The 26,274-nt window shown below is 41.9% G+C and overlaps 1 protein-coding gene across 25 annotated transcripts in view; it reads left to right on the top strand.

Annotated features, from left to right (window-relative positions):
- Positions 1-26,274, top strand: part of Nrxn3 (neurexin 3) — a 1,575,536-nt gene that overhangs the window by 446,685 nt on the left and 1,102,577 nt on the right. For all 25 annotated transcript variants that reach the window (XR_015004497.2, XR_015004496.2, XM_048449344.3 and 22 more), the window contains 2 exons: positions 8,332-8,633; positions 14,251-14,412. Coding sequence is in view for 23 of the 25 variants with exons in the window: in XM_048449344.3 (XP_048305301.1) it covers positions 8,332-8,633; positions 14,251-14,412 (464 nt within the window). In the remaining 2 variants the exon portion in view is untranslated. The remainder of the gene's footprint in view (positions 1-8,331; positions 8,634-14,250; positions 14,413-26,274) is intronic.

Below are 26,274 nucleotides of genomic sequence, written 5' to 3'. Positions count from 1 at the left end.
CTACTCTGGTGGGCTTATAACATGAGGGATTCGAGCAGACTCGCAAGCCTGAAGGACGGGTAGGTTTAAAAGAGAGAGAACCCTTCCCGCCACCACTGTGGTAGCAGTGACCACCTAACTGATAAATGCAGGGTTCTGTGTGTCGGACCTTTCAAGTGTTATAAAACAGGCCAATCGTATTCCCTCTCATTGAAGAAAAGATTGTGCAAAGGAGCCAGCAAGACTAAGGTGTTACTTTCAAACTCTGCTAGGGTGAAGCAGGAGGAAATGTTGTCCAGGCATCCTAGGGATGGAGGAATAGATTCCTGTCTACAATATAAAGTGTTCTATTTGTGGTTATTGCTTGGCCCACAATTAAAAAGAGAAGTGGTTAGTGGAAAATATACGTAATTAGTTTGACTCACATGCATCCTAGTGGCTAAGGGTAAATAAAATTTGCAGCATATTACGTAAATTATTCTAAGTGGCTGGCAGTCAATCATATGCAATACAATTGGCTTCACAGCTGGTTTTCTAGCAAGAGCCATTCTTCCTTGGAAATGTCTTACCTTGGTGGCTATTGTCCTCTGTCTGAATCTCAGGCAAGAATCATGGAGGTACTTAGATGTGAAAGATTTCCTTTGCTGGCTTCACTTCCCCAGTGCTAGGGGACTGTGGTCCCACACGGGGGCATGAACCATGTGCAGATGCCAACTGAAGCAGCCACTGAACTTCTCATCGTTCCCTGAGCACCTAAGCTTTTTTAGGAGGTCACAAAACGCTGCCTCTTGGGACTTCCCTTTCATTCATCCCTTTATAAGTGAACTCTAGCAGCTAAAATGTAATCTCCTGTCCACACAGGCCTGCTGATCTGCTGCATCCTTCCATGGGCCTGTATCGACTCTGAGATGCTCATCACATTGAATTGTGATTCCGTGTCTGTGCTTACATTCCCAGCAGCTCTGAGAGCTAATATTTCAAAGACTGGGAACTGAGCCAAGGACTTGGTGGTCTTCACATCGTGTTAGTTATTTGGTGTGGTTGTGGCCAAGATACTCGACACAAACAATTTAAGGAGGAAATATTCATTTTATCTCATGTTTCTGAGGGTCTCCGTCCATCACTGTGGGAAAGGCATGGCAGGATGGCACAGTTCATGGCAGCTGGAACCTGTGACAAAGGTTGCTCACCTCCTGGCAGACCAGGAAACAGCAACGGTGACAGGAACCAGGGGCGAGGTAGACCTTTCAAAGACTTGCTGCCAGGAACCTGTTTTAGCCAGCTAGGCTGCCACCTCCTAAGGATCTCAAAGTTCCCCAATCCTCCAGTATAACACTATGACCTGGAGAATAAACATTCATAACATGAGCTAGTGGGGGGGGGGGCGCATATCAAACTCCAACTATAACACATACCACATATCGACTGAACAAATGATCTGCATTAGTTATTTTCATTAGGAAGATAATTAAATAACAATTAGGAGATTTAAGAAAAAGCCAAATTCCTGTAGATTTCAGTAAATTGAGAAGCTGAAAGTCAGATCCCAATCTTCCAATTGAAAACCTTTACTAGTACAACCCATGCATCAAATTCATCATACAGCTCTCTGGGCTGTCCCATTAGTATGAGCATGGCAGTCGCTGGAACTCAACAGACATTCAAAACAATTTACCATTAGGGCTTTTCTTCTTTTGTAAAAGGTCACTCAATTATTCCTCTCTCCTGGGACTTGGTACATCACCAGCACCGGGCGTACCTGTCACCCTCTACTCCTTGCAGGGATGGGCAAAAATTTAAATGTTTTCTATTGCAATCAAGAGCCAAGCCAGGGCTTCAGGACGCCGTTAGCTTTCTAGTGATTTCACTGAAGTGTGGTTTTCCGGGCCATTCCTTCACGGACGGAGGGAGCTTTCCTCACTAGGACGCAGGCTGTTTATTTTCCAAGTGACAACTTGATTTACTGTTTCCCTTCTCATCACTTTCAAGAAGCCTCTGCAGGCTGGTGAGGGGCCCGGGCAGTGTGCAAAAGTCCGTTTACTTCTCTGTTGCCTCTTTCCTATGAACAGTCTAAGGATAGGGGTTGAAGATAGCTCAAGGAGGTTAGATTTTCTGTGTGTTTTTCTTTGTAGTGTGGCTTTCTCATAGCATCATAGATACTGCTTTATGCGGGTACCCTCCCCAAAATACCCGTGTGATGGATATGGCAAGCCGAAGATTCTGTCAATTTTCTTTGGAGATTGCAGTTGGGTCTGTCTTCATGCTTTGTTTGGCTTCAAAATATTGTATAAGGAGAATGGGGCAGGCACAGTCAGAATCGCAGTCGTGTGAGTCTATTGTCATCTAACCCACCTGAGGATGTGCTTTTTCTCAGATCTGAGTGGTGTGTGCAGTCAGGTTTTGCACAGTAGACGGCAGTCCAGCGAGGATCTTTACTTTCTTCTCGGTGTGCAAGTACAATCCACACAAAGCCTGACAGTCAACTTGAGTCTTGTATCGGCTCCCAGCTCTGAAGGGCCCATAGAGGAAGGTGTTCTGGTTTTTATGTTAGCTTTTTAGCATGTTGCATGGAAAAGGAACAGAGTCGCCCACACCATGACTCCTACTTGGCTGTCGGCTGATTCGCCTGTTTCAGCCCAAGGCGCCTTTCAGAATTGAGTAGATGTGAAGTCATGTTCCCTTTGTGTCATCTCTTCTCTCCCCGCCCCCCGCCCCCGGAACAGGCAGAATACTTGTGAATTTATCAACTCTCCCTTCCTCACAGTCGTGTTCCCCCTGCTTTGGGCTCCTTGCATCATTCACCTTCTCAAGGCTTTTCTGCCTTGAGGAGCAGTGGGCAGAGTAGCCAAGTGATCTGTGAAACCACAGCTATGGAAGCCATTATTTCCTACTGCGGGCACCAGGAGCCAGCCTCACAGGGCCTCTGCTGTTTGTGGACTTGGACGGATTGAATGAGACTGCAGACCAGTCTGAGGCCCGAGGCCAGCCCTTTGTCAAGTAGGGAGGGCAGCAACAGCCCGTGTGTTTTCGCGCCTCATTAGTTCTGGGTGGGCCAAGCCAGGATGGGCAGCCAGGGTTATCTTTGCATCAGTGCAGACTGAAGTACTGTAGGTCTGGATGAGGCCAATTTGAAGGACAAAGGATGGCATGATGTGCGCGCAGCTTCATCTCCGGGGCTCATTATGGGGAAGGTTGGCTTCGCTAGCTGTCTGGAGCACAGCAGGTGTTCGGTGCAGGGCCACTGGTTTTAGCCACTCCGGAGAGGGTTGCATTTTAATAAGCTCTTTCAAGTGTCTGATTTTTTTTTCCCACCAGAGAATGTAGAGGAAACTTCAGGCTCCTCTTCTACTTCCCTGTCTGGATTCCTCCGGCCTGGATGGTTCTTCATCTGACGCCATCACTGATTTTACCCTTTGTCAGGTTGAGCGCCACTCAGCTGCAGGACCTCATACACGGGGTGCTCTGTACCTGTCCTGAGAATTTGAGGCACAACACAATGAATAGGAAAAGCAATGGACTGAGAATCAATCCCAGTACTGCGGGATTGAAAGAACCATTTGCTACTGTCTTGGCCAATCCCTCCAATGTCTCTGCACCTCTTCTTTCTCACAGTGTCTCGATTCCATCACACTGGTATAAACACATCACCCTGGTCTCATGGGCTGCTGGGAGAGTACAGGTAGAGTTAAGAAAGCATTTGGAAATACATGACACGTATAGAAAGCTGTAGCATCTGCTACATCCCTCCTTACCCAGTCCCGACATGTTCCTCATTTGAGTGCTCACTCCACAATACTATGCCATTTCTCTGAGCTGTTTCTGCTAGGGATATTTTGCTTTCTTATATTCATGGCCAGTAAAATTTAAACTCCACTCCATGAATTATATAGATGAATAGGCTGAGCTTCTCTAGGCAACCCATGGGAAAGGAGTTCAAATGCATTTGGATAAAATTGTGTGATCTTTTAGTAAAAATTGAGCTCCTTTCATTCCTATCAGAAAAATATGCAATGGGCCAAACTTGATATACATGCCTTTTAACTTTACCATTGTGACCTTTGAGGGGTTAGATTGTCCTCCTGTCTTTGGCTACATTGTGAGTTGGAGGGTATCATGAGCCTATGTGTCAAAACTAAACCCAACAGCAACCAATGAATTGTTCAACAATTTCCAACAACTATCTGTCTGTCTGTCTGTTCTCCCACTCCCCTTTCTTGATCTATAGGCATAGTGACTATCTATCTGTTCCCCCACCCCCGTATCTTCATCTATAGACATAGTTGGTGTTTTAAGCCACCAATCCACAAAGCCACACTTTTCATACTTCACAGTAAGAAAATATTACACCGGATATTTTTAAACTACTGTGGAATTTCTTTGAGAGTTATTATTCTATGAATCACTCATTGGATGATTTTTATTTTGGAATTGTGGAGAGCAGAATTGAATAAGTGCTTGTTAATGCTATACATATTTCAGTACGTTGATTAGCAAGCTATTTGAAAAATCCGTACTTCACATCTCTTACACAGACTGATTTAAAACTCCCCAGCTATACATATCTCCTTCCCATCTAGTGTTTCATCAAATGGACACTTACAAATAGTGGGCAAATGGTTTGCTGTCATAAGGTGTTCATTCTGCTTTTCACACGGGGACAAGAACATTTTTATGTTAATACTTACACAATAGATAGTAAACTTTGGTGCGGTATCATTTAGATGGATCTCAACAGCCCGTTAGCTGTGTTAGTGCCTTCTCTCTTGCCAAGCCTTGGCTGTATGCTAAGCTGCTGTGTGCTGTGTTACATAATCCTCCGCATTCATTTTCTCCACCTGTTTAGCTTGAATACATACAAGGTGACTGCATTGTCCTTTCAAACCTCCTTCTCACCACAAACATCAGGGACAGAAAATGAATTTGAGGTTCTGTTGCTTTTTTTTTTTTTTCCAGTGGAGGTTTTGGAGAATTCAATCAACTCAGAAATGTATTTTGTCACTATCTGGTTCTGCCCTTTTGGCTATGTTGACTGTCATCCCAATATGGTTTTCAAGGTGATAAGAATATGCTTGAGTCTCAGCTTCTGGAACAAATTAAGATAGGTCAGGGTCTTGGGAGAAAAAGAATCTCCACTGTGGAGGGTGGGCATCAGGATAATTTTCTAAAAGTCCTTCTCCGTCTCGTTCCTAGACTTTATTTGCTCTGAGAGAGTGGGGCATGCATTGTCAGGTCCCTCCTCTCAAAACTCATGAAGATTAAATCCCATGAACCAAGGCTGAAATCAATTTGTTAATCTAGAATATGGTTTGGAGAGGACCCCACAGCTGTCTATTGTCTTTAATGGACACCTGCTGGGATGAGAGATCTGGGAAGTTGGGATGATGTCATTCTTGATCACCAGCTCTGGCCCAGGGAAGAGGTAAACTGAACAAATGCACAATTTAGTGACAAAATCAGGGAGGCTGTGAACAGTTTCAACAATCTTTATTAGATATTTGCAGTGGAAGACACTTGGCTACGTACAATTTTCTTTGAAATGTTTGTATATATAAGCCTGTGATTTGCATAGACAATGTAAATTCTCGTTATATATAATTTATTGATTTATTATGGGTATTCTGTTTTCTGTGGCAATGCTACCATTTGTTTTTCTTTGTGTGGCCTTCTAGATTAATAAAAATCTCTTGTTTTAAATATATTCAGAATGCACAGAGGAAAAGAAAATATTTCTTTTGATAAGCACATGTGATTAACCTTGGGGAAGAGGAGTTGGTTTGTAGCTCCTTTTACCTAGTGCCAGTTTGGTTTCCAAGTCCACAGCTCTGTAGAACCACTCCCAGCCTTAGAGAAGTCAATTGGAATCCCATAGCTATTCTGAATAATAGACACAAGGACAGGTAAAGACCAGAGGTCCTTCAAGTCCTGATTATCATATCCTGTGTCATCTTGGGCACCCATTTATTCCTTTGCATCAATTTCTTCCTTAATGAAATAAAGGTATTAAATCAGACAATCCCTAAAATAACTCACAACTTGCAATTTTGTTATTTTGACAGATTCTTCTAATTATATGAGAAATATTAAGCACAGTCTAGCCCATTAAATAATATCCTGATACCTTGCTGGTTCGTGTCACGGCTTTCACCTTTGAAGGGTCCTCCGTGATTAATATAAGCTCTGATTTGCTCTCTCTGCTTGTTCATCCTAGTTCAGGGGGCACCGTGATTAATTTAGATTTTCAGAGAAGATGCCTGTTGGTACCAAGGACCACACAGCAGCTGTGCCTGTCCCTCTCTGTAGAGAAAGAGCTGAGTTTTGACAAGTGCATGTGGCTGTCATCTATTCTAAATCAGAGACATTCCCAGGTCTTTTGTTTAGTTGTACTTTAACACACATGCCTCTCCACAAATGAGAGGAGACATTGTGACAGTAAATAGGGCACTAGAGGATTAGACTGAGTATATTTCAAACACACAGACAGGGTCAGGTTTCAGCTTCCTGACTTTCTGAGGCTACTTTTGAGAAAATGTATCAGACATAAATATATGCCAAGCGTTACTTGTTTGCTTATTACACACACACACACACACACACACACACACATGAATAGACATATACATATATGAAAGGGCACATACATGTATGGATGGCACACATGCACACATATGGATGAGAATGCACACATGTATAGATGGACACACATGCGCACCTATGGATGAGCATACACACGTGCATATATTTGTGGATGGAAACATACACACATATACTTGCTACAGTTTAGCCATCTCTAGGTCAGCAGGTATCTTTGCTTATGACTGTAAGTATACATGACTGTAAGTAACATGTGGAAGAAACTTCATTTCTTTGCTAACTCTTGAGGACTTGTAATTTGAATTCTTGCTTTCACAGTGTTGGTGCTGTGATGTTATGATTAATTTAACTATCTGTAGTGGCTTTATGTCTTTCAACATAATAAGAGTGACTGCTGTACCTCATTTTATTATGATTAGAAAATATGTGTTTTATTTTGCTTAAGTAATTTGTGTAGAACTGACGTGGTTGATAAAAATCATAACTAAGGTAAAGTTAGCTTTGGTTTGTAAGGTTGAGATGTAGGTTAGCTAAGGGAAAATAAAATTTCCCTAGCCACAGTTTGTAGCCCCCAATCTTTAAATTGAAACTCCACAGCTAGATGTATCTAATTGCTAATTTTCTTTCATCAATTAAGTTCTTTTGAATAGCAGCTGATAGAGCCTGCGATGAAATACTACATTCAGAGTATGCCTAACAAGAAGACACATAGAAGTTCACACAAAATTGTGAATCAAATGAACCACAAATTAATCAAATTAGCTGTATGTTATTCTCCTAATTTAAAAAGCATGCTTTATAGCTACCTGGAAGCCCAGGCTCCAGTTTGGAATTTTTGACTCCTTAGGAAATAGTGATAAAGGGAGACTAGGCACCTGGCTGGTTCTGAGCTCATGGCGTTTCCTAATTCTCTTCCCACACTCAGCTTTGTCTGTCATTGCGAGGTATCTAAGATTAATGCCAATGGATGCCCCAGTCCACACAGCAAGCTTTGTCTACTGATTTGTAGACACCGACACCATGTTTTACTCTCAGGTGCCAATATCAGTGGTCTTGAAAGAGTATATAGATTACACAGGAATCCTACCCTGACCTTCTCATCTTTGGGGGGTGGGTATAATTGTTTCAAAAGCAAGTTCCAATCAGGAAGGGGTGCTCTGAGATGAAACGTCTCACCTGCCCAGAGCACAAGACCTCTTTGCTTGAGCCTAAGGGTTGTGTTGCTTTCTGGACAAAGCTTATTACCATATTTCATGCTGTGCCCTTTTCCTCACCGGACCTTCTCTAGCCCAACCTTCTACTTAAAATCCTAGTCATATCTTATGGGGCTCCTGACTTTACCATAGAAACCACAATTTGCTAGGTTTCTGATGCACAGAAATCAAAACCAAATCTATTCGGATAATTGATTTCAAGTTATCATTTAATAAAATTTACCACGAGCTAAGGAGTCCTTTGTTTAAAAAGGATTATTAATTATCTATTCTGAACCAGATCTGTTGCAAGCGTTTAAATACCATTCCTGATGCAAAGACAATGGGAGCCCCACCTGACCATTTTTAATGAATTTTCTCCACAGGTCCGGAACATTTGAAGGAAAGACAGCCCACTCCTTTGAACTGTTTTGTTCGTTTTCTACTGTTGTAAGGACATAGTTTCTCTACAGTCAGTTTTCCTATTTTCTGTAGTTAAGTAGGAGCTGCCCAGAGTAGAATCTTGCTTGCCAAGGCATGACCACTTTGTCTTTTTCTTTGCCTACAGCTCGAGAGGAGAACGTGGCCACTTTCCGAGGCTCAGAGTATCTGTGCTATGACCTGTCTCAGAACCCCATCCAGAGCAGCAGTGACGAGATCACCCTCTCCTTTAAGACCTGGCAACGCAACGGGCTCATCCTACATACGGGCAAGTCGGCCGACTATGTTAACCTAGCTCTGAAGGATGGCGCGGTCTCCTTGGTCATTAACCTGGGCTCCGGGGCCTTTGAGGCTATTGTCGAGCCCGTGAATGGGAAATTCAACGACAACGCCTGGCATGATGTCAAAGTGACACGCAATCTCCGGCAGGTAATGGCCGGGGGACAGCGAGGCTAGAAAGCCCATCTTAGGCAGACACTTTGTGGGGCAGGTGACTGGTGAGGTGTCGAAGGCTAGGATTTGGATGTAGACACGTGAAAGCCTAACTTTCTCCAAGTTTTTGCAGTTTCACAAGGAAAACTGATTACACTGTTTTTCTCCGTATACTTTAATTCCCCATTTGTACTTGTTATTTAAAAAAAATGACAGTTGTATAGATAATAAAAGTGATAAGTACTTCCATCCTTATTATTCTGCTTTCCTTTTATCATTTTCTTAATTACATTCAAATCTTATCATAGTGTTGTTAAATTCAATTAGGGACAGCATTTTGCTTCCACAGCTTGATGGATTGTCCTCATTCTTTGAGTATTTGTTTCCTTTTTAATTAAGTTAGCCATTGCCATGATGTCATAATAATTTTAATTCACTCCAGGAGAAAAACAACTGCTTTTCTTCCCCTGTTCTATTAATTTACCGCCCCTCCCCACCTTTGTTTATTGTTTATTTATTTTTTCTTCTCCCACTGTTACATGAACCTCTAGCCTTGGAATTAATTAGCGGGGATCTTTCTGAAGTCATGTTTCTCTGTTCCCTGACGCTGTGGTCCTACCTCACTGCCCTTGTCTCTACCTCTGAGTCTCTTCAGTTGCCCGGGAGGTCCGGCAAATGGAAGCACCCAAATAAAAATGCCAACTTCGGAGCAGCTCTCCCGGTGCTGTGCGTGCTTGAGAACCCCCATCGCTTGTGGATTCTAAGCAGGCAACGCCGTCAGGTGACACCACGTCCTGAAAGCCCGAGCCAAGCGAAGTTGTTTTCCATTTCATTACTAATAATGATCATAATCAAACCTTATCAGTGCACATCAGCAAAAGAAAAGCGTTTCCCATCAAAGCTAAGGTCTGTGCTGAGATTGCCTCTTTCATGTTGCTATTTCCAGTTGGTGTTTTTCGCCACTTGTAAATTTGTCACGCACACCAGTTGGACGGCATTCATCCTTTATTAATCAGAAAACAGTATGCGAATTCCCAGAAAGTGCTTATCAAATTTTCTTCTGCAATATGATTGATTTAATGCCATCTCGTGTAAACATGAAAACATAAGACATGACAGGTGTTTGCATATGTTTTCTGTTTGATAAAAGTATGACTCCTAAGAAACGCGAAACAAATGGCAGAGGCTAGCACGCACTGGAAACACATTATAGTCAAAACACTCTTCCACGCATTTAAGTGTATCCAGGAAGCCAACTGATTGGGAGATCCCATTCTGTTTATAGTGAAGTTGTCATGTAAACAAGACTTAGAGTCCCCAACATTTTCACCACAGAGGAATTCAAATTTTATGATTAATCATCGTATGATTTCCCTTCAAGGTCAAATACGTAAGTGTTTTTGTTCATCACCTCCCTTCCTCGCTACCCAGAGGAACTTCTTAACAATCAAGAGATGCCCAAATCAAAATTTCCATTTGCAGACAATGTATCTGGGTTGTGAACTCTAGACCAAAACCTAAAATGTGGCCTTTTGCCAGTTTTGATTGGCATACGCTTGGAGTCAGTCATCTGAGAGGAAACTGTATGTTCTGGGGATCTTTATCAGGTCCCAGGTTTCTTCAATTTCATTCTCTTGCTCCCACCCCACACACTTTCTACTTATTCAGGAACCACTAAAACACTTTTCCAAGCCTCTCAGGCCACAGTTAAGCCCTTTAAAATGAGCAGATAAATTATAATTCAAATATTATGCTGTTCTGGTCAGGAGCACCATGAGAAAAATCACCCTGCAGAGTTTCTAATATACTATAAGTTTGAAGGTCCAGCTCCTCTCTGTACCCTTGGATAAGTCATTTGACCTTCCTCTATCAGTGTGCATTTGCAAACTCTGATGACAATGCTCCTGAGCCATGTGTGGTGGCTAAATATGCAAAATACCTTCTGTTCCAGAAGGATTATGAGCTCATCCATGGTCTGGGTGCTAGATTTGCTGTGACGTGCGGGTGATTTCCAAGCCGAGCATTCAGTCCCAGAGGTGATGGTTCCTGCCTGCTGCCAAGGATGCAGGAAAATGGAGTTACATTTTCTAATTAAAACTGTTGAGTTCTTGGGATTTGAAGTATTTCTTAGCAGGAGAATCTTGATCTCAGGTTAAAAAACCATGCCTCTAATGTATCACTTAAACTCACTGAAATTTAGGTTCAAAAAAAGAGAGAGGAAGAGAGAGAGAGAAGTTGATTTTTACAAATAAAGTTTATTCAGTCAATATTGTATAAAACAAGATTATTATTTTATCTATTGAAATATTTATCATTCTTTTTGAGTTCCCTAGAATACATTAGAAAAATGGGAAGCCTCAGTGTATTTCAAATAAAGTGTGAATGGCTTCATAAATATTTGATAACAAGCTGATGACATCCCATCTATTTTTTTGGCAAAATCTGATGCCTTTGGTAGGAAAAATTTATCTGAGAAAAACTAGCCTGGAATTTCATGAGAGTATCCATTACCAAGGAGAGCAGAACTTTCTTTTTCATTGACCACCAAATGTGGTTCTGTCCCTAGGTCAACTCAAAGTCAAACCCAGATAGGAACTTCAAATCAAAAGGTTTTGGATGTGGAATGCCTTTGCTTGTTCCAAGTTATAGCTGGGATTAGGAACTAAAACTCTGTGTGTTTCTGTGTGCATATGATTACACAGAGGGAAGGATATTGTCCCAACCTTACTAGAACCCAAGGTAAAGTCTATCACATGACTTGTTATACATCTGGGTTCCTCTTTTGGTAAACATGTATACAAAACAGATGGTAGGTCTTCCAGCCTTCCAGACTGCCAGCTCAAAGAGTGTTGTTCATTTAACATTTAAAAATTAGTAAAGAGAAAATTAATTGTAGTGAGGGTGTTTCTAATCATGTTTAAACTGCCATTCTTCCTGATACCAATTTAAAAACTTGTTCAAAGGCTTAAAACTCAATCTTCCAGAGGAATAGTGGGTGAGAGTTCTTCCCAACCATTCCAGTAAAGTAAAGAAATTAATAATTTTATTGGGTAATAAATAATAAGTTTTTGGTGTTATCATTATGACACAGATATTTTAAACTATAAGTAAAAGAAATCCGAGAACGTTCCCTTTGGCTTACAAATTTTTAGACATCAAGGGGATGTGGAGAGCTAACATATTCAGTATAATCAAGTCTTGCTGTCTGAGCCTCTGTGTGGAAGGTAGCATTCAGCTCTTTTCAAGATAGCCCATCCGTGTAGCTAAACTCAGATATGAAATCAAATACTAACAAAGCGTTAATATTTAGTTGTCTGTTTTTCTACGTATGGACTGGCTCATTTGGGCGGGGTGGGGGTCTTTTCTTTCAGTAGAGGGGAATGTGAATGCATTTGTTAGAGGGTGGAAGGGAAGGCTGGCAGCATTCTTCAGAAGAGCCCTGGGAAGTAAGTACGTCACTCATTCTCAGCAGTGAGGTTTGGTCTGAATGGTATCTGGAAGGGACGGGCAGTTGCCATGACTGGTGACTGAGTCCCCAAGCAAGGGTTCCCATAGAGTCCTGGTCTCATTGTCTCTCCCCACTCTCTTTCTGTGTTGGGTGCCTTTTTCTTTTTTTCTTTTTTGAAAAACTAACACAAGATCACTCATGCGATGTGTCATTTTACTAACCGACTGATGTACTAACACCCTAACGACTCATCTTTGTTTTTAGTTCTTTTAATTAACAATCGTTCCGTTCACAGTTTTTTAATTTCCTTTCTCCCCCCTTCTCCGCAAAGCACTCAGGCATCGGACACGCTATGGTAAACAAACTACATTGTCTGGTAGATATCATTCTTATTGTCTTTTTTTGGGTTTGCCGTGTGTTGCCCCCCTTTCCCCCAACCCCCCTTTTGTCCTCTTTAGACTTACTTCCTCCTTCTTTTCAATTTCCTTTTGTTGTTAAATTAAATGCAAGCCTTTTTCTTTAAAAAAGAAAAAAATCGAAGGAAACGTAGCTGTCCTGAAAACAGTAGCTATTCAAGTTTGGTGGGGACAGTCCCTTTTCTCCAGTTTCTTTTGTTTGGTTGTTTTTCCCCAAAGTTATTTTTTAAAGAAGTTTCTTCATTTCGTTCTATTTTTATTTACCTATTTTGCAGCCTCGAAATTACAGTCTAGGGCTAACAGAGATTTCTACTGAGGACTTCCTGTTGCCTCTGTCTCCTTCTCTCTCTTCCTGCTTTCTCTGTCTCCTTCCCTATGCCTTGGCCCCTCTCTCTGTCCCTTTATGTGGCTGTGGCTGCCACAGGTGATCTGAGGAGGAAAGTATGCTGCTCTCTCTAGTCTTCCTCTCCTTTCTTTGACCTCACTCCTCACTTTGGCCAAAGGGAGTGCCGCCAATTGTGTTTTTCATACACACTGCATGGCATGGTCCTGTCTCGTGGAAACCGCATCGGCATCAGATCCTGTCCCTCACTGACTTCTATGTTACTAACAACTGGCAACCAACCGTCAACCCAGTTCCACCCTCGTCTTTCTCCCTCCCCATCTTCATCCTCCTCTCATCCTTCATATATTTGGGGGTTGGGTTTGGACTTTTTCTTTTCTTTTTTTTTTCTTATTTTTTTTCTTCAGTGAGGGAGGGTAGGCAGGGGAAGTGTTATCCTTTAGTTTTAAGTGTTTTGTCTCCCCCCGCACCTCCATTTTGCTTTCCTCCAGTTTGTTTAATGCATGCTTGTGTGGTGTGAATTTTGATTCTGTTATTTCACCCCCCCCGCCCCCGCCTTCTCTCTTGTCTCCCGATGATTTCTGCATGGGTGTGTCAATGTACGGTGTGTGCATGCCCTGAGGCCCCATCTTTTCTCTCTGCCTTCTGCTTATGGATGGTGGGTGTATGGGTGCTCATCCCCCCCCCATTGGCATTATTATTATTTTGGATTGTCATTGCCTCATCATTCATTTCTTTTTGTTAAAGTTACTTTTTGAGTTTGGGTCATTTTTCTGTTGGCGGTGGTGGTAGTTAAGGGAGGGAAGGGGTTGGTACCCCGGGATGGTCCATAGCATGTATCATTCTGGACACGTTAGAACAGAGACGTTCCTCATTCCTACCCTGAATGCATGTTTGTTAGTGTGGTGTGAACCATAAAAGAAACAAATAAAAAAGAAAAGAAAAAAGGGGAAAAACCACTAACAACCAAAGACCAACCCCTAACATATACCATTGTTGAATGTCTCCTTTGGTGTTTCTCATTGCTACCATAAATAACAATCATGAGGGAAAAAAAGCAATTACTTTTAGCAGTGGACTGAAACAAGTGATATCGTCTAAGGGTGGTTCCATTTTCTAGCCTGACTCAATGAAGTGTACAGTGGGTGGAACAAGGTACTCAGCTTAGCCAGTCTAACACAGTGTCCCATTAGCTGCCAAGGAAGACTGTATGCTTGGGACACAGGAAGGCAGACCAGAAAATGGAACTTGGCTGCACATACCAAAGTCAAGCCAAATTAGAAAGAATACCTCACCAAAAATCTTAATGGAGGTGAAACCACATGTAGGGAAGCCACTGAATTTTTAATAGGATTGTAAGGTCATTGCTGGGATTTTTTTTTTCTTGTCCCTATGTCCCACTACCAGGTGACAATCTCCGTGGATGGTATCCTTACCACGACGGGTTACACTCAAGAGGACTACACCATGCTGGGCTCCGATGATTTCTTCTATGTTGGTGGAAGCCCAAGCACCGCAGACTTGCCAGGCTCCCCTGTGAGCAACAACTTCATGGGCTGCCTAAAAGAGGTAAGGCTGACACACGTCCATCGAGTCGGTGGGTGGTAGGACTACTTGAGAAAAAAAGAGATCTCTAAACCAGTGATTGCACTTGGCTGCTAACCTATCTGTGCAATGAAATGCAGTGGAAGACAAGACTTTGACCTTTAAAGTAAAGGTCCCATCCTTTGGTTCAAGATGGAGATTGTTGAGTGATCTTGGGTTTGCTACTTAACTATTCTATGGCTCTGTTTCCTCCTCTAACTAATGAAGACCCTTCTTGTTCAGATACTGTGAGATGTAAATGAACCGTGTACTGCAGGTGACATCACAAGGACATCCGTGAAGTTTGATTTTGTGCTTTTTCACTCACCAAGTAGGAAAGCTATAGTTAGAAGTCACAGTTTGTATGTCTTATCCAAAATATAGCCTGTGTATTATTTTACCTTATTTTAATATTGCAGTCCCAAAACATTTTTTTCCTCATTTGCTGAAATAAGGACAAAAAATTTCAGCAAGTAACCTTCACGCTCAGAAAAATGGGCCTGCTTCTTTCTGTTTTCCTTCCCCGAAAGCTATTCACTGGAGCAACGAGAGAGCGGTAGGGCTTTGCCGTTCTTCATTTATTACCCTCGTAGCTGATGTGTTGAGACCTCTGTCTGAGAGCAGAGGCGCTTCAGTCAACTGCAAGTTCAGCCTCTGAGGTCAATTGTTGCGCCAAAAAGAATCAGCCTTGATTGGTGAGAGTTCTTTCGCTGCACTCTGTCATTGAAGCGGTGCACTGGACATTTTCTTTAATCTAAACTAAGCTTGATTGCTTCAGATATCCATGCCATTTCCCTAGGGAAATTCCTTGAGAGTTTGATAGTGTTGCTTCTTCTAGATAAAGATTTCTTGTGACATTTTGTGGGCCTCCTCCTGGGGCATATGCTTTGTTCTTATTGTAGTTATTCGGAGTTTATTGAACAGCGGGCATGCAGGTAATGGTATTTCCGATGGATTTATCAGTGGTATGAGATGATGAATAGGCATTGCCTTGACTGTACCCGGCACACAGTAGGTGGACAGAAAAGATTTATTGCATGCGCTGACTTTTCAGGCAACCACAGTGGGCCTCTAACAGTGCCATATTTAACCTTGGTGACTCTTTATAAGCAATGGTTTCTATGCTCAAAGACTTTATTGTCTGGGAAGGGAAATGAGATTGGTCAGTGAATAATTAGAGCAGAAGACCACATATTCAGTGCCGCAGACTAAATGCTCCGATTGAACAGAGGAAACAGATAAATTTTAGGTGGGAGTCACTTATAGAGAAGAAGTGATATTTGAGCCAACACTTGTTGCAATGAAGCATGTGTCAGTTGGGAGGAAGAGGTGGAAAGCAAGGCATGACAGAGCAAGGAAAATCCAGTTATTGCTTTGTATTATTCTTAGTCTGGAGGTCAAATGGAGAGGAAACTCCTAACTGCTTCCCTCTCTTTGGCAGTGTTTACCTCAGCTTCTGCTGGATTTGGGGATGCCCCTCTTGTTTCGGGAGAAATTATGTTAGGCACACAGCACTTGCTCTCTGGGATTTACTCCTATTTGAATAGACTAAGGACATACACTATTCAGAGTTTGATGAGCCTTGAGAGATTCTAAAAAACCCTGCTAAATTCACACTGGTTTGGATTATACTCTCATCAGAAAATGATTGCAACATTTCTGCCACCAATGACTTGACTCAGGAATGCATCAAGGATTGATTGACATGGCATAGTCCTTCATTTTTCTGTGGAGTAACAGCCCTGAACATGGAGTTTCCCGGAGTCGACATAGGGGTCCCGTTTCCCCTATATACAGTTACATAAATCATCTCTAAATTATATTTGGAAACAAAGGAACAATTTGCTAGCTTCATTATTTTTATCTATTAATTAGGAAAGTTAGCTCTGAGCATTTTGGATCATGTAGAAAAATAGCATGATACATATGATGACTTTACAATACATATGTATATATATTCATATATACTTGCATGCATAAAAACAGGAAGTGGGACCGAGGGAAGAAAGAAAGCAGAGGGAGAAATAGAGAGAGAGAGACAGAGAGAGAGAGAGACAGAGAGAGAGAGAGAGGAGACTAGGTGAAAAACCAGAAGCCCTTCAGAAATCTATTGAATGTCATTAAATAGTTTGCAACTTTGCAGAGTTAGCATGAGGACCTACTTTGAGACCCAGAACTCACATGAAAGATGAAAACCATAGGGCACAGTTTAAGCTTTTAATTCTAGTGCTGAGGAGGTAGAAACTGGAGGTATCTCAAAGATTGCTGGCCAGAAGCCTGTGGTGGTGACCCACACGTTTAATCCCAGCACTCGGGAGGCAGAGGCAGGCAGATCTCTGAGTTTGAGGTCAACCAACAAAACATGTTCCAGTACAGCCAGGGGTACACAAAGAAACCCTGTCTCAAAAAAGACAGATAGACAAACAGACAGACAGACAGATGAAAACAAGCAACCCCTCCAAAAACAAAAACAAAAACAAAAAAACTGACTTGCTGCCCAGACAGTAAAGCAAAATCTGTGAACTCCAGTTTCAGTGAGAGATTGCTGTCTTTAAAATTAAAGCAGATGGTGATGGAGAGAATCATCTGAAGTCAACTTCTAGCCTGCATACACACAAGCACACGCATGTGCACATACACACACATTTCATGCATATGTGAACACGCACACACAAAGACGAAGCACTTGAGAATGACATCTGCATACACACAAAAGCAGGTATCCACACATACATGTATTTCTGGAGAACAGAGTTAATATTTGAAGCAACTGCGGTTAGTGGTAAAATGTCCTGGTTTCTCGAGCAGTTTAGGACTGTATTTAAGTCTAGACTGTTCAAAAGGGGTAACAATAACACTGAGGGACATGATCTGTGAAATAGGACTTTGCTGAGCTCCGCCTCATCTGTGCTGCACGTGGAGGTTCTCCTTTGGGCCTGTGAGGTCTTCTAGTGTGCTTGAGCTTGAACATGTACGTGACCTTGAGTCTACTGAAGCCCTGATAGAGTTTTCTTTTTCTCTTTAATCATTGCATCATTTTGTCTTTGAGGAAGCCCAGGGAATTCTCCTGTTTTTGACAAATTAGTAAAGCAGGATGAGCTGCCTCCCCTACTAGATTTTAGCTTCTCGGCAGATGAGTCCTCTTTGATCATTTAACCCTCATGACATTCTTTACTCTTAACTTCAATGACACCACCCCTTCCCTATCTCCCTTTCTTCCTCTTCCTATCTCTTTCCACTGTGGCTCAAAGTTTCCCCAAGCTAACCTGGGTACTTTAAATGCCATCTAACCAAATTTGGGACGTCATAAAGAGCCGATGAGATCATGGACTCTGTTTGCTTGCTGCAGGAATGATTTCATTTGGGAAACTCCACTTGCTTTATTCCTGAAAGCTAGGTTCTGACTGTACTATTGAGCTAAAGTGATCAAATATCACCTGTGTGCACACTTCCTAACTTAACATCTCTGGGAAAGCCACAGCTAAGGTGTCATCGAACTATTCTGGTTCTCTGCACACTACATTCATAGCCACTGAATTATCACCAAGTTGGTATCTTGGTTCTTTTTGTCTCTTTCTCTTTTAGTGTATCTGTTTAATTTTTGTTTTTAATAGATTCCCCAGGCCCCAAAGTTGTCCTTAGCTTTGTAGGGACTCTCAACACATTAGTTTTTTTTAGAGAATAACACATTTCAATATGAATATTTTTCTCAGATAAGTGATTTTAAGGTACTCTTGATCACTTAGATTTATAAAAAAAATATTTGCCAAGGCAAAATTTGAATCTTTCAAGATCTCTCAGATATCCAATATGAGGGAACTGTCAAATAAAGAGTCTCAACAAAGCTAAGATGGATGGATTGAAACCTCTCTTAGGAGAGACAGTACACAAAGAGGCTGAGGAGGTGTCTTAGTACAAGGAAAAGAATAACTGACTTGAAGATTTGTAGACCCTGGGACTGGAGAGATAACTCAACAGTTAAGAGCACCGGAGGCTCTTCTAAGGACCTGGTTCGATTTCCAGGATCAACGTGGTAACTGATAAACCATTTATAATTCCAGTCCTAGGGGATCTGATGCCTTCTTCTAGCTGAAATGAGCACCAGGCATGCACGTGGTGCACAGACATAAACACAGAATACTCAAGCACATTAATTAAATCATTAAAAAAAATTGGCAACCCTGGGTTAGGAACACAAACTTGATTGCACTATATGACTTAGAATTAGATACTGTTTTTTTTAAAAAAATAAATATCAGTTTACCAATTTGCAATGAGGAGATCCTAAGACCTATGTTGCATTCTTCTTAAGGACCAGTGAAATGAGGGGCATAAGCCAAACGCCATTATACAATGATGTCTTAGAAATCTAATAAGAATTACCTATTGGCTTATAAAGCACCTGTGATCAGGTCTACATGAATGTGCATCTGCCAGCACAGATCCCTGTGTCTCCCATAGTAGCAAGGCATTTTCAGGGAAAGCCTTTGATTTTGAGGTTTTCTTCTTTAAAATTCTCTCATATTTGTAAAATGAGGGACAATCCAGCCACCCTTCCTCAGTATTTCCCGTGTTACTGTCTTCAGTCATTTATTGGAGGTTGTCAATCTCCCTTCGTTAGAATATGAGCTCCCTGAGAAGACATAATGAGCGTCTCACAGCAAGTAGAACAATTCCTGGCATTAAAAATTGTGTTCAGTCATGAGTATATCTTTCCTCCCTCCCTCCCACCCTCCCTCCCTCCCTTCCTCCCTCCCTTCTTGTCTCATGTATCTCAGGCTTACCCGAAACTCATTATATAGACCACAGTTGGCTCTTTCCCAGTGCTCCTGCCTCTATCTCCCAAGTGCTGGGATTACAGATGTGCACCTTTACATCTTGTGTAGGAGGTGCAATGGATGCAAACCATGTATCTGTGTGTGCTAGCAAGCGCTCTAGCAATTCACCTATATCCTACCTATCCTCGGAAAGTCTAATTTTTCTTTATAAACAGTCTGTACTTCTAAAAATTTCATTCAATGGCATGTCTAGAATAAATGAGTTAGCTGCTGGGAGCTCTAAGATCTGGTGAGGTTCAGGTCAACACTGTCTTAGTTCAGGATGCTGCGGCAAAGTGCCTTAGACAGACTAGCTTATTTAAAAAAATTGAAATGTGCTTCTAGCTGTGGAGGCTGAGAGTTTGAGATCGGGATGCTATCGCACTCAGGTTCTAGAGAGGGAATCTCCCCAATGACCGAGTGTCATCTACTCACGGTCTCCTCATTTCGAAAGAGGATTCAAGAACTTCTTTGAAATTTTTTTTTTAAAAAAACTGAACACGATCTAATTACTTGAAAGTGCTCATCTCTAAATGCCATGAGGCTGGGGTTAGAATTTCAAGTTACGGCCCAGCAACATTCTAGCATGGTGTCGGAAGGGTCTTATGAGTCCCACCCCTACCCAAGGAGGTATTTACAGTTCACAGCTTCTAGGGAAGGGAAAGCCATTTTCCTTTAAGTGTGTGCTTTCTGGTGGGGTGACTCAGCTCCTGTGAATGGCCTTACACTCATGAGTGTATGGACAGCACAGATTGGACTAGGAGAGTTATAAAGTAAAATAGGACATGAAGTTGGGGGGGTGTCTATAGGGGAAGTTAGAGTGAGGAGTGAGTATGGTCAAATATATTCTATAAAATTCCCAAAGAATTAATTTATAAAGATTTTCACAATATGTTCTTCAGAGAACTATGTATGTTGAGCCTGTAGGCAAGTACTGAGAACATACAGCATGCCAAAGACTGTGCTAGAATGTGTACAAGGAGCAGATAAAGTTCTTGATTTAGAGGACCTCAAACTTGGTAGGAGGAGACAGATACATAATTAGAATTATCCTAAAAGGTAGTCAGTACACAAAATAAGACGTTCATGGTGTTAATGGGGATGTTGAAGAAGAGGCTCTATTATCCTGTAGTTCAAGGGAGGCTTCTTGAAGGACACGGTACCCAACTGAGGCTTTAAGATGATGGAGGAAACAGGAAGGAAGGGTGGGGCTAATGAGATACTGTGAGCAAAGGCAACAGGCAGGACAGCTGTTTATAAACAGGATACAGTTAATAAACACAGTGTATAAACAGAACACATCATGAGATCAGAAATTTGGGAGGGATGGCCACTAAATTAGTTAGGGTGCAGGTGGTTTATCCTATGCTGTATTTTGGCCTTTATCCTGTATTTACACAGAACTGCTGATACATACTGATTCACTACATAATGAATGATACTCTCATATTGGCGTGTTATTCAACAGGCCCCAATTCCTTGCTCTACGGTTGTCCATCTACTCTCTGCACCCGGGGTGTTCTATTTTCTTTCCAGGAACTTGAAAAGTAGTCATGGGAAGAGAGATCCATCAGGTTCAGCACCGGCTGGGGAGATGGCTATCCTAAGCCACTTCCACAGAAAAGCATTTCTACTTGACCTGCGGTTCAGTTTCCAGCCGCCCCCTGTCCGGACCTACAGTTTTCCTTTCTTCTGTCCTTGGCAGAGCTAAGCTGTTGTTGGATGGAGCACAAGTAGGAATAGGCAAGGTTTGCCAGTATTGAGTTGTACAGCGATTCCCTCCGAAGCAGGGAGAGTTTCCTGAAGCCCATCACAATGTCTTCCTGCGTGCTGGACCTTCTGCCCTGTTCAATTAGATTCTTTCTGTATTGCCCCCCTTTCTCCTCCAGCTGTTACTTCCCTTCTTCACCCAGTGTGTCAGACTCGCTCTCTGCCCATGGGGAAACCGACATGTTGCCTGAGACCTCTAGGGCAGACTGGGTTGTCTCACCGTGTTTCCTCGTGACATTTCTAATAGGAAGGAAGGAGAACTGGATGAATGGAACATATACCCAAAGAAAGAGGTTTGAGGGGAGCACCATTGTGCACATTACATTCCACATCCCTTTGTGATTATTAGGCATTTAAAATTGAATGGGGCTTTGCAGCCAGAGATAGTCTCTGAACAGATGATTAATGGTCTAATCTGTAATAACTTTACATTTTATAGAACCCTGATAGGAGTCCACATCTGGTGAGCCAAGCTATTTAAGGCTGTGTTAATTCTGTTAATTGCTATATGCTTATTTGAATTGCTGGCACCTGCAGGCTTCGGGATAATGTGTTTGTTGTTGCCTTAAAAAAATATACTCATTTTATGTTATTCGGTCCCACTGTCTTTTACTGCTAGTCTCCTGTGCTACACCTTAATTTTAATGCTTGATATCTTATGCGGTATCTGAATTTTATTTTTGCATTGTTCTGTCCGTTTTTCACTCCCTCTCTTTTTACCTACCTTCCTCTCTTTTTCCTTTTGTTCAATTTATTGTTTTGCAAGACCTTGTGTTGGTTTCCTTCTGAAGTTATCAGGAGGGTCCAAATATCCAACTGTAAGTCGGAGACTTGGGCTCATGGTGTGGACCTATCCATCTCTAGTGTTAAGAGCATTGTGCAGCTCAGAGTCAGCAAAGTCCAAGGGAAGGATTCCAAGTCAGTTTTCAGGATGCAGAAGGAACTTGAGTCCAGGACTATGTCCTCTCTAACTCCTGACCTCTCTAATTGTTGACCAGTCACTTGACTGGTTGTCCATGCTTCAAATTCCTCGCATCTAGATAGGTTAAGTTTAGAGTAGTGCAGAAAGCTATATTTTAGTGTAGTTGTTCGTTTTGTTTTGTTTTGTTTTAGTTATTTTGAAGCTCTGCCTATCTTGGAACTTGCTATGATGACCAAGTTGGCCTCCAACTCAAATCTGCCTGCTTCTGCTTCCCCAGTACTGGAAGTCCTTCACAAAAATATAAAACACTATAACAATACAATGTAATCAGTATTTGGATACTGTTTATCAATTAAAAAAAGCAAACAAACCAGGGAGCCGGATATTTCTCTTTGCTGTCTCTATAGAAACTCATCCAACATAGTTTAGAGAAAAGAATTAAGATGGGGGGGCAGTTCTAATGTTAATTTCATAGGATAGCTTCCCTTGATCTGTGGTGACCATGTCATAATGCAAAATAAGAATAGTGTCACTGCTGGGCCAAATGCACACAACAGTGCAAAGAAGAAGAGGGGACATAACTACATCTGCTGGTTATTTGCGATACCCACGAGGTATATCTCAAGAGAAGCAGGCATTATCACATATCCCAGGATGGATGTAAAAATGGAGTAGTATCAGGCTGTACTATTGCCTCAGAAATACTCTGTATTATAGCACTATGACAGAGAGACTCTTCAGTTACTTTAAGATTAAGCTCTCTCTCCCTTTCTCTCTGCTCTTGGTTGTTTTGATCTGATGTCTCAAACTATTGCTGTCCAGTTACTATGGAGACTAGCCAGGCCTAAACTAGGTGCAATCCGCCTACCTTATCCTATTTAGTCCTGGGAGTTACATGCCAGAGCTACCGTGCCTGGCTTCAAAATCAAACTATTAAAAAGGTAGTGTTTTTTATTTTAATTGCTGATGATTTTTTTGAGAAACAGTTAGTGATTTTTTAATTGTCAATGTGATATCCCTTCCCCCCTTTTGACAACTATTTACTGGGTTTTGTTGCTTTATGTTCAAACTTACTCCGTGGTCCTCTCCCTATGTACTCAGGGACTTCTGTGCTATAGCCACGGCATTTTTTCCTAACTCTATTAGAGACAGGGACATTTAGGTTCAGGATCTTGGTTCATATGATTTAGGATGTCTGCTGTCAGCTTTGGGAGTCAGAATGTGGGATGTAGCTAGCTGAGTGCTGGTGTTTCCACCACTACAGCAATGACCAAATCTGAGACGTGACTGTTAAAAACCAGAGCAGAAAGATGAGGATAAAGTAGGTCTAGGTTTTGGTTATATTTTCAAAGTCTTGGCTCAAGCATTCTTTAAGTTATACCACCATTGAATTTCCAGCCACAGAGACTCAGTCCATTCATCCCATCCATTGGGCTGTTTTCTGTCATTTGCCACAGAGCTCTTGGTCATGGAGAAGAGTTCCCCATACTCCTATTCATCTTCACCTTCTCTGACAAGATTCTGGGCATTTGGGCCAATAAAGAGATAGATGATGATAGCAGATGCCCAGCTTATTTTACATATCATCAGCATATCGTCTCCATATTGTATATAATGACTGGGAATCAAAAACTTTTATAATGTTAACTAATTGACAGATTAACTCACTGTTAGATCTGAATTTGAAAACAGATGAAAGAAGACATCCATTGTCTTCACATTAAGAGAGTTAACTGACAGACCCAACATCCTCTGATGTGGGACCCCCCTCCGTATACTGTGAATACCATTGGTTAATAAAGAAACCATCTTGGCCCAAAAGGGCTGAACAGAGCTAGGCAGGGAAAACTAAACTGAATGCTGGAAGAAGGAAGGCGGGCAGAGTCGGGGAGAAGCCATGGAACTGCCACCAGAGACAGACACGCTGAAACTTTGCTGGTAGGCCATGACCACAGGGTGATGCACAGAAAAATGGAGATGGGTTAACTTAAGATGTAAGAGTTTGTCAATAAGAAGCTAGAGCTAATGGGCCAAGCAGTGATTTAAATAATATAGTTTCTGTGTGGGTATTTCAGGTCTGAGCTGCCGAGTTGGTGGAACAACTAAGCTGCCTGCTTGCAACCATCCTCTACCTTGAGACAGAAAAGATTCCTGAGCTCAGAAGTTAAGCACTGCCCTTAGGCCCTCCTATGGGAGCAAGATCAGTTTGGTTCATATATTCTTACTAGGTTAATGAGTAGAACCTAGGTAGAAGAACTCTGTCTGTCTCTCTCTCTCTGTCTCTCTCCTACTCTCTCTCTCTCTCTCTCTCACACACACACACACACACACACACACATACACACACACACACACACACACAAACTGGCAGGGTGGGGAGAGAACTAGTATTCTGACTCATGATCAAACAAATGAGTCCTTTGCCTTTGCCACTCTGGCCTTCTAAGCCGCCTGGGCATCTAAGTGGAGACTTCAGTGCCAAAATGAGCAGGTGGTTCTTTCCAGGGAGTTCTTTAGCTTTTCAGTTAGTGAGCTCCTTGAAAAGAAAAAAATGCAAGCCTTGTTGATTTGACCAGGCTCATCGTTCAGAAGACTTTTTTCACCCATCTCCAAGACAATTGACTATGCACCCCCATGGAGCTCACTGGGTTACCCTTATGGTCAGAGTTGAGGTCCGAGCCACTGCTGTCACCTATTTATAACTGTTTGTAACTGTCATTCATAACTGGTTCCCTCTCCCTAGTCTTAGGAAGATTATCCTCTAAAACCATTACAACCACAGCAGTTCCATCCACAGCAGTAATTACGCAACACACAGAGAAGTAAATGTCTATGAAATGTGTGCCTACAAGGCACTATGCACTTTACGCTTACCCCTTATTTGTTCTTCATGTAAAGTTTAGGTGAATTCTGTCATCATTGCTTACTTGAGTTCAGGGGAATAGAGTGCTTTGCCCATTGCCACTGTCACCAGCATGAACAATGAAGATTAAGTATTCCTGTGTCATGAATCCCGCCACCATTGTTATCAACTCAGTCATGAAACTCTCTGACAGGGAAAGGGGAAAACTCCTCAGAGAAGACTGGGGAATTTGGGGTTAAACTCACTCTGGGGAATGGCTGCTCACTATCATTTGAAGAACACACTTCATAGGGAAGGTCATTTAATCAGGCAAGAACGCCCTGCTGGGAGACCAGCTACAATTACCCATTTCTTTCACCTTGCCATTGATTGTTCTGCCAGGACGGCAGTTTTTGCTTGATTTCCCACTTTGTCTGGACAAATTGATATTGTTCAACCTGCTAATGGAGGAATGATTTTCATTATGAGACAGAGAGGGAAGGAGCTTCTCCTGGTGCCGATGCCAAGCAGCAGAAGGCTTTTGTCTTGAGATACTTCGGGTATCTTTCATTTTTGTTTCAGCTTAGTATTTTCTGTGAAGTTGAATGCTCTCATCTCCGGTGCCTTTGGCTTAGGCATTTTCAGTCTGTTTTTGAGACTCTCTTATTTAGCTTTTTTTTCTTTTCATTTTTTCCCCTTCAGGATAAATTCAGTGGAACTTATTGTTTTCTGAAAATGTCACTATTTACAGCAAATGTAATCTACCACAACAATCCCACTGAGACAAAATCTCCTGCGTCTTCAAATGCCTCAAAGGAGACTTGAAAAAGCCTACTCCTTATACACATACACCTACAGGAATAAAGCAATCATTGAGCTAATTGATTAGCTACTTTTTATTGTTTTGCAAATGTGAAAGCAATTATTCCGTTATTGTGGCATTTCAATAGCCTTGCGCTTTACTCACCGAGAGGACCATGCTCCACAACTAACTAGTTTCTACACAGATTTTCAGAGATACAGAAGCAAATGTTCCACCCCACAAATAACTCAACGTGCAGCAAAGGGCAACAGTATTACACACCAATTATCAACCAATAAGATGTTCTTTTCTCCTCTCTTAATAAGATGCTTCCTTTCCCCTCCTGCTCTGTCAGAATGTGGCCTGATATTTCCCACAGAAAATAAAAAGTGTTTAACTTAGGCTAACCCCTTCTCCTCCCGCCTCTCCAAATTTACCTGGCTAGCCGTGTTACGCCTGGATTTCAGGATAATTATTTCACCTCTTGAAATAGAACTACTTCCCTGATTTTTGTTTTTGGGGAATATTAACTGTCCTTGGTCTTCTCTTCACCTTGGCTCTGCCTCCTCTATGTACTAAAAGCATGGCCTGTAACATTTCCTTGATCTCACCTTCTTTTCAGTTTCCACCTTAGCACATTTGTTTTGTTACCCATTATCTGGGGAGCTATACGTACTTCCTGTCATCTCTCCTT

Source organism: Myodes glareolus, chromosome 11 (genome assembly GCF_982192425.1).
Source record: "Myodes glareolus chromosome 11, mMyoGla1.1, whole genome shotgun sequence".
NCBI classification, from domain to species: Eukaryota; Metazoa; Chordata; class Mammalia; order Rodentia; family Cricetidae; genus Myodes; species Myodes glareolus.
The sequence above is the reverse complement of the archived record's forward strand: the minus strand, read 5'-3'. Positions and strand labels throughout refer to the sequence as shown.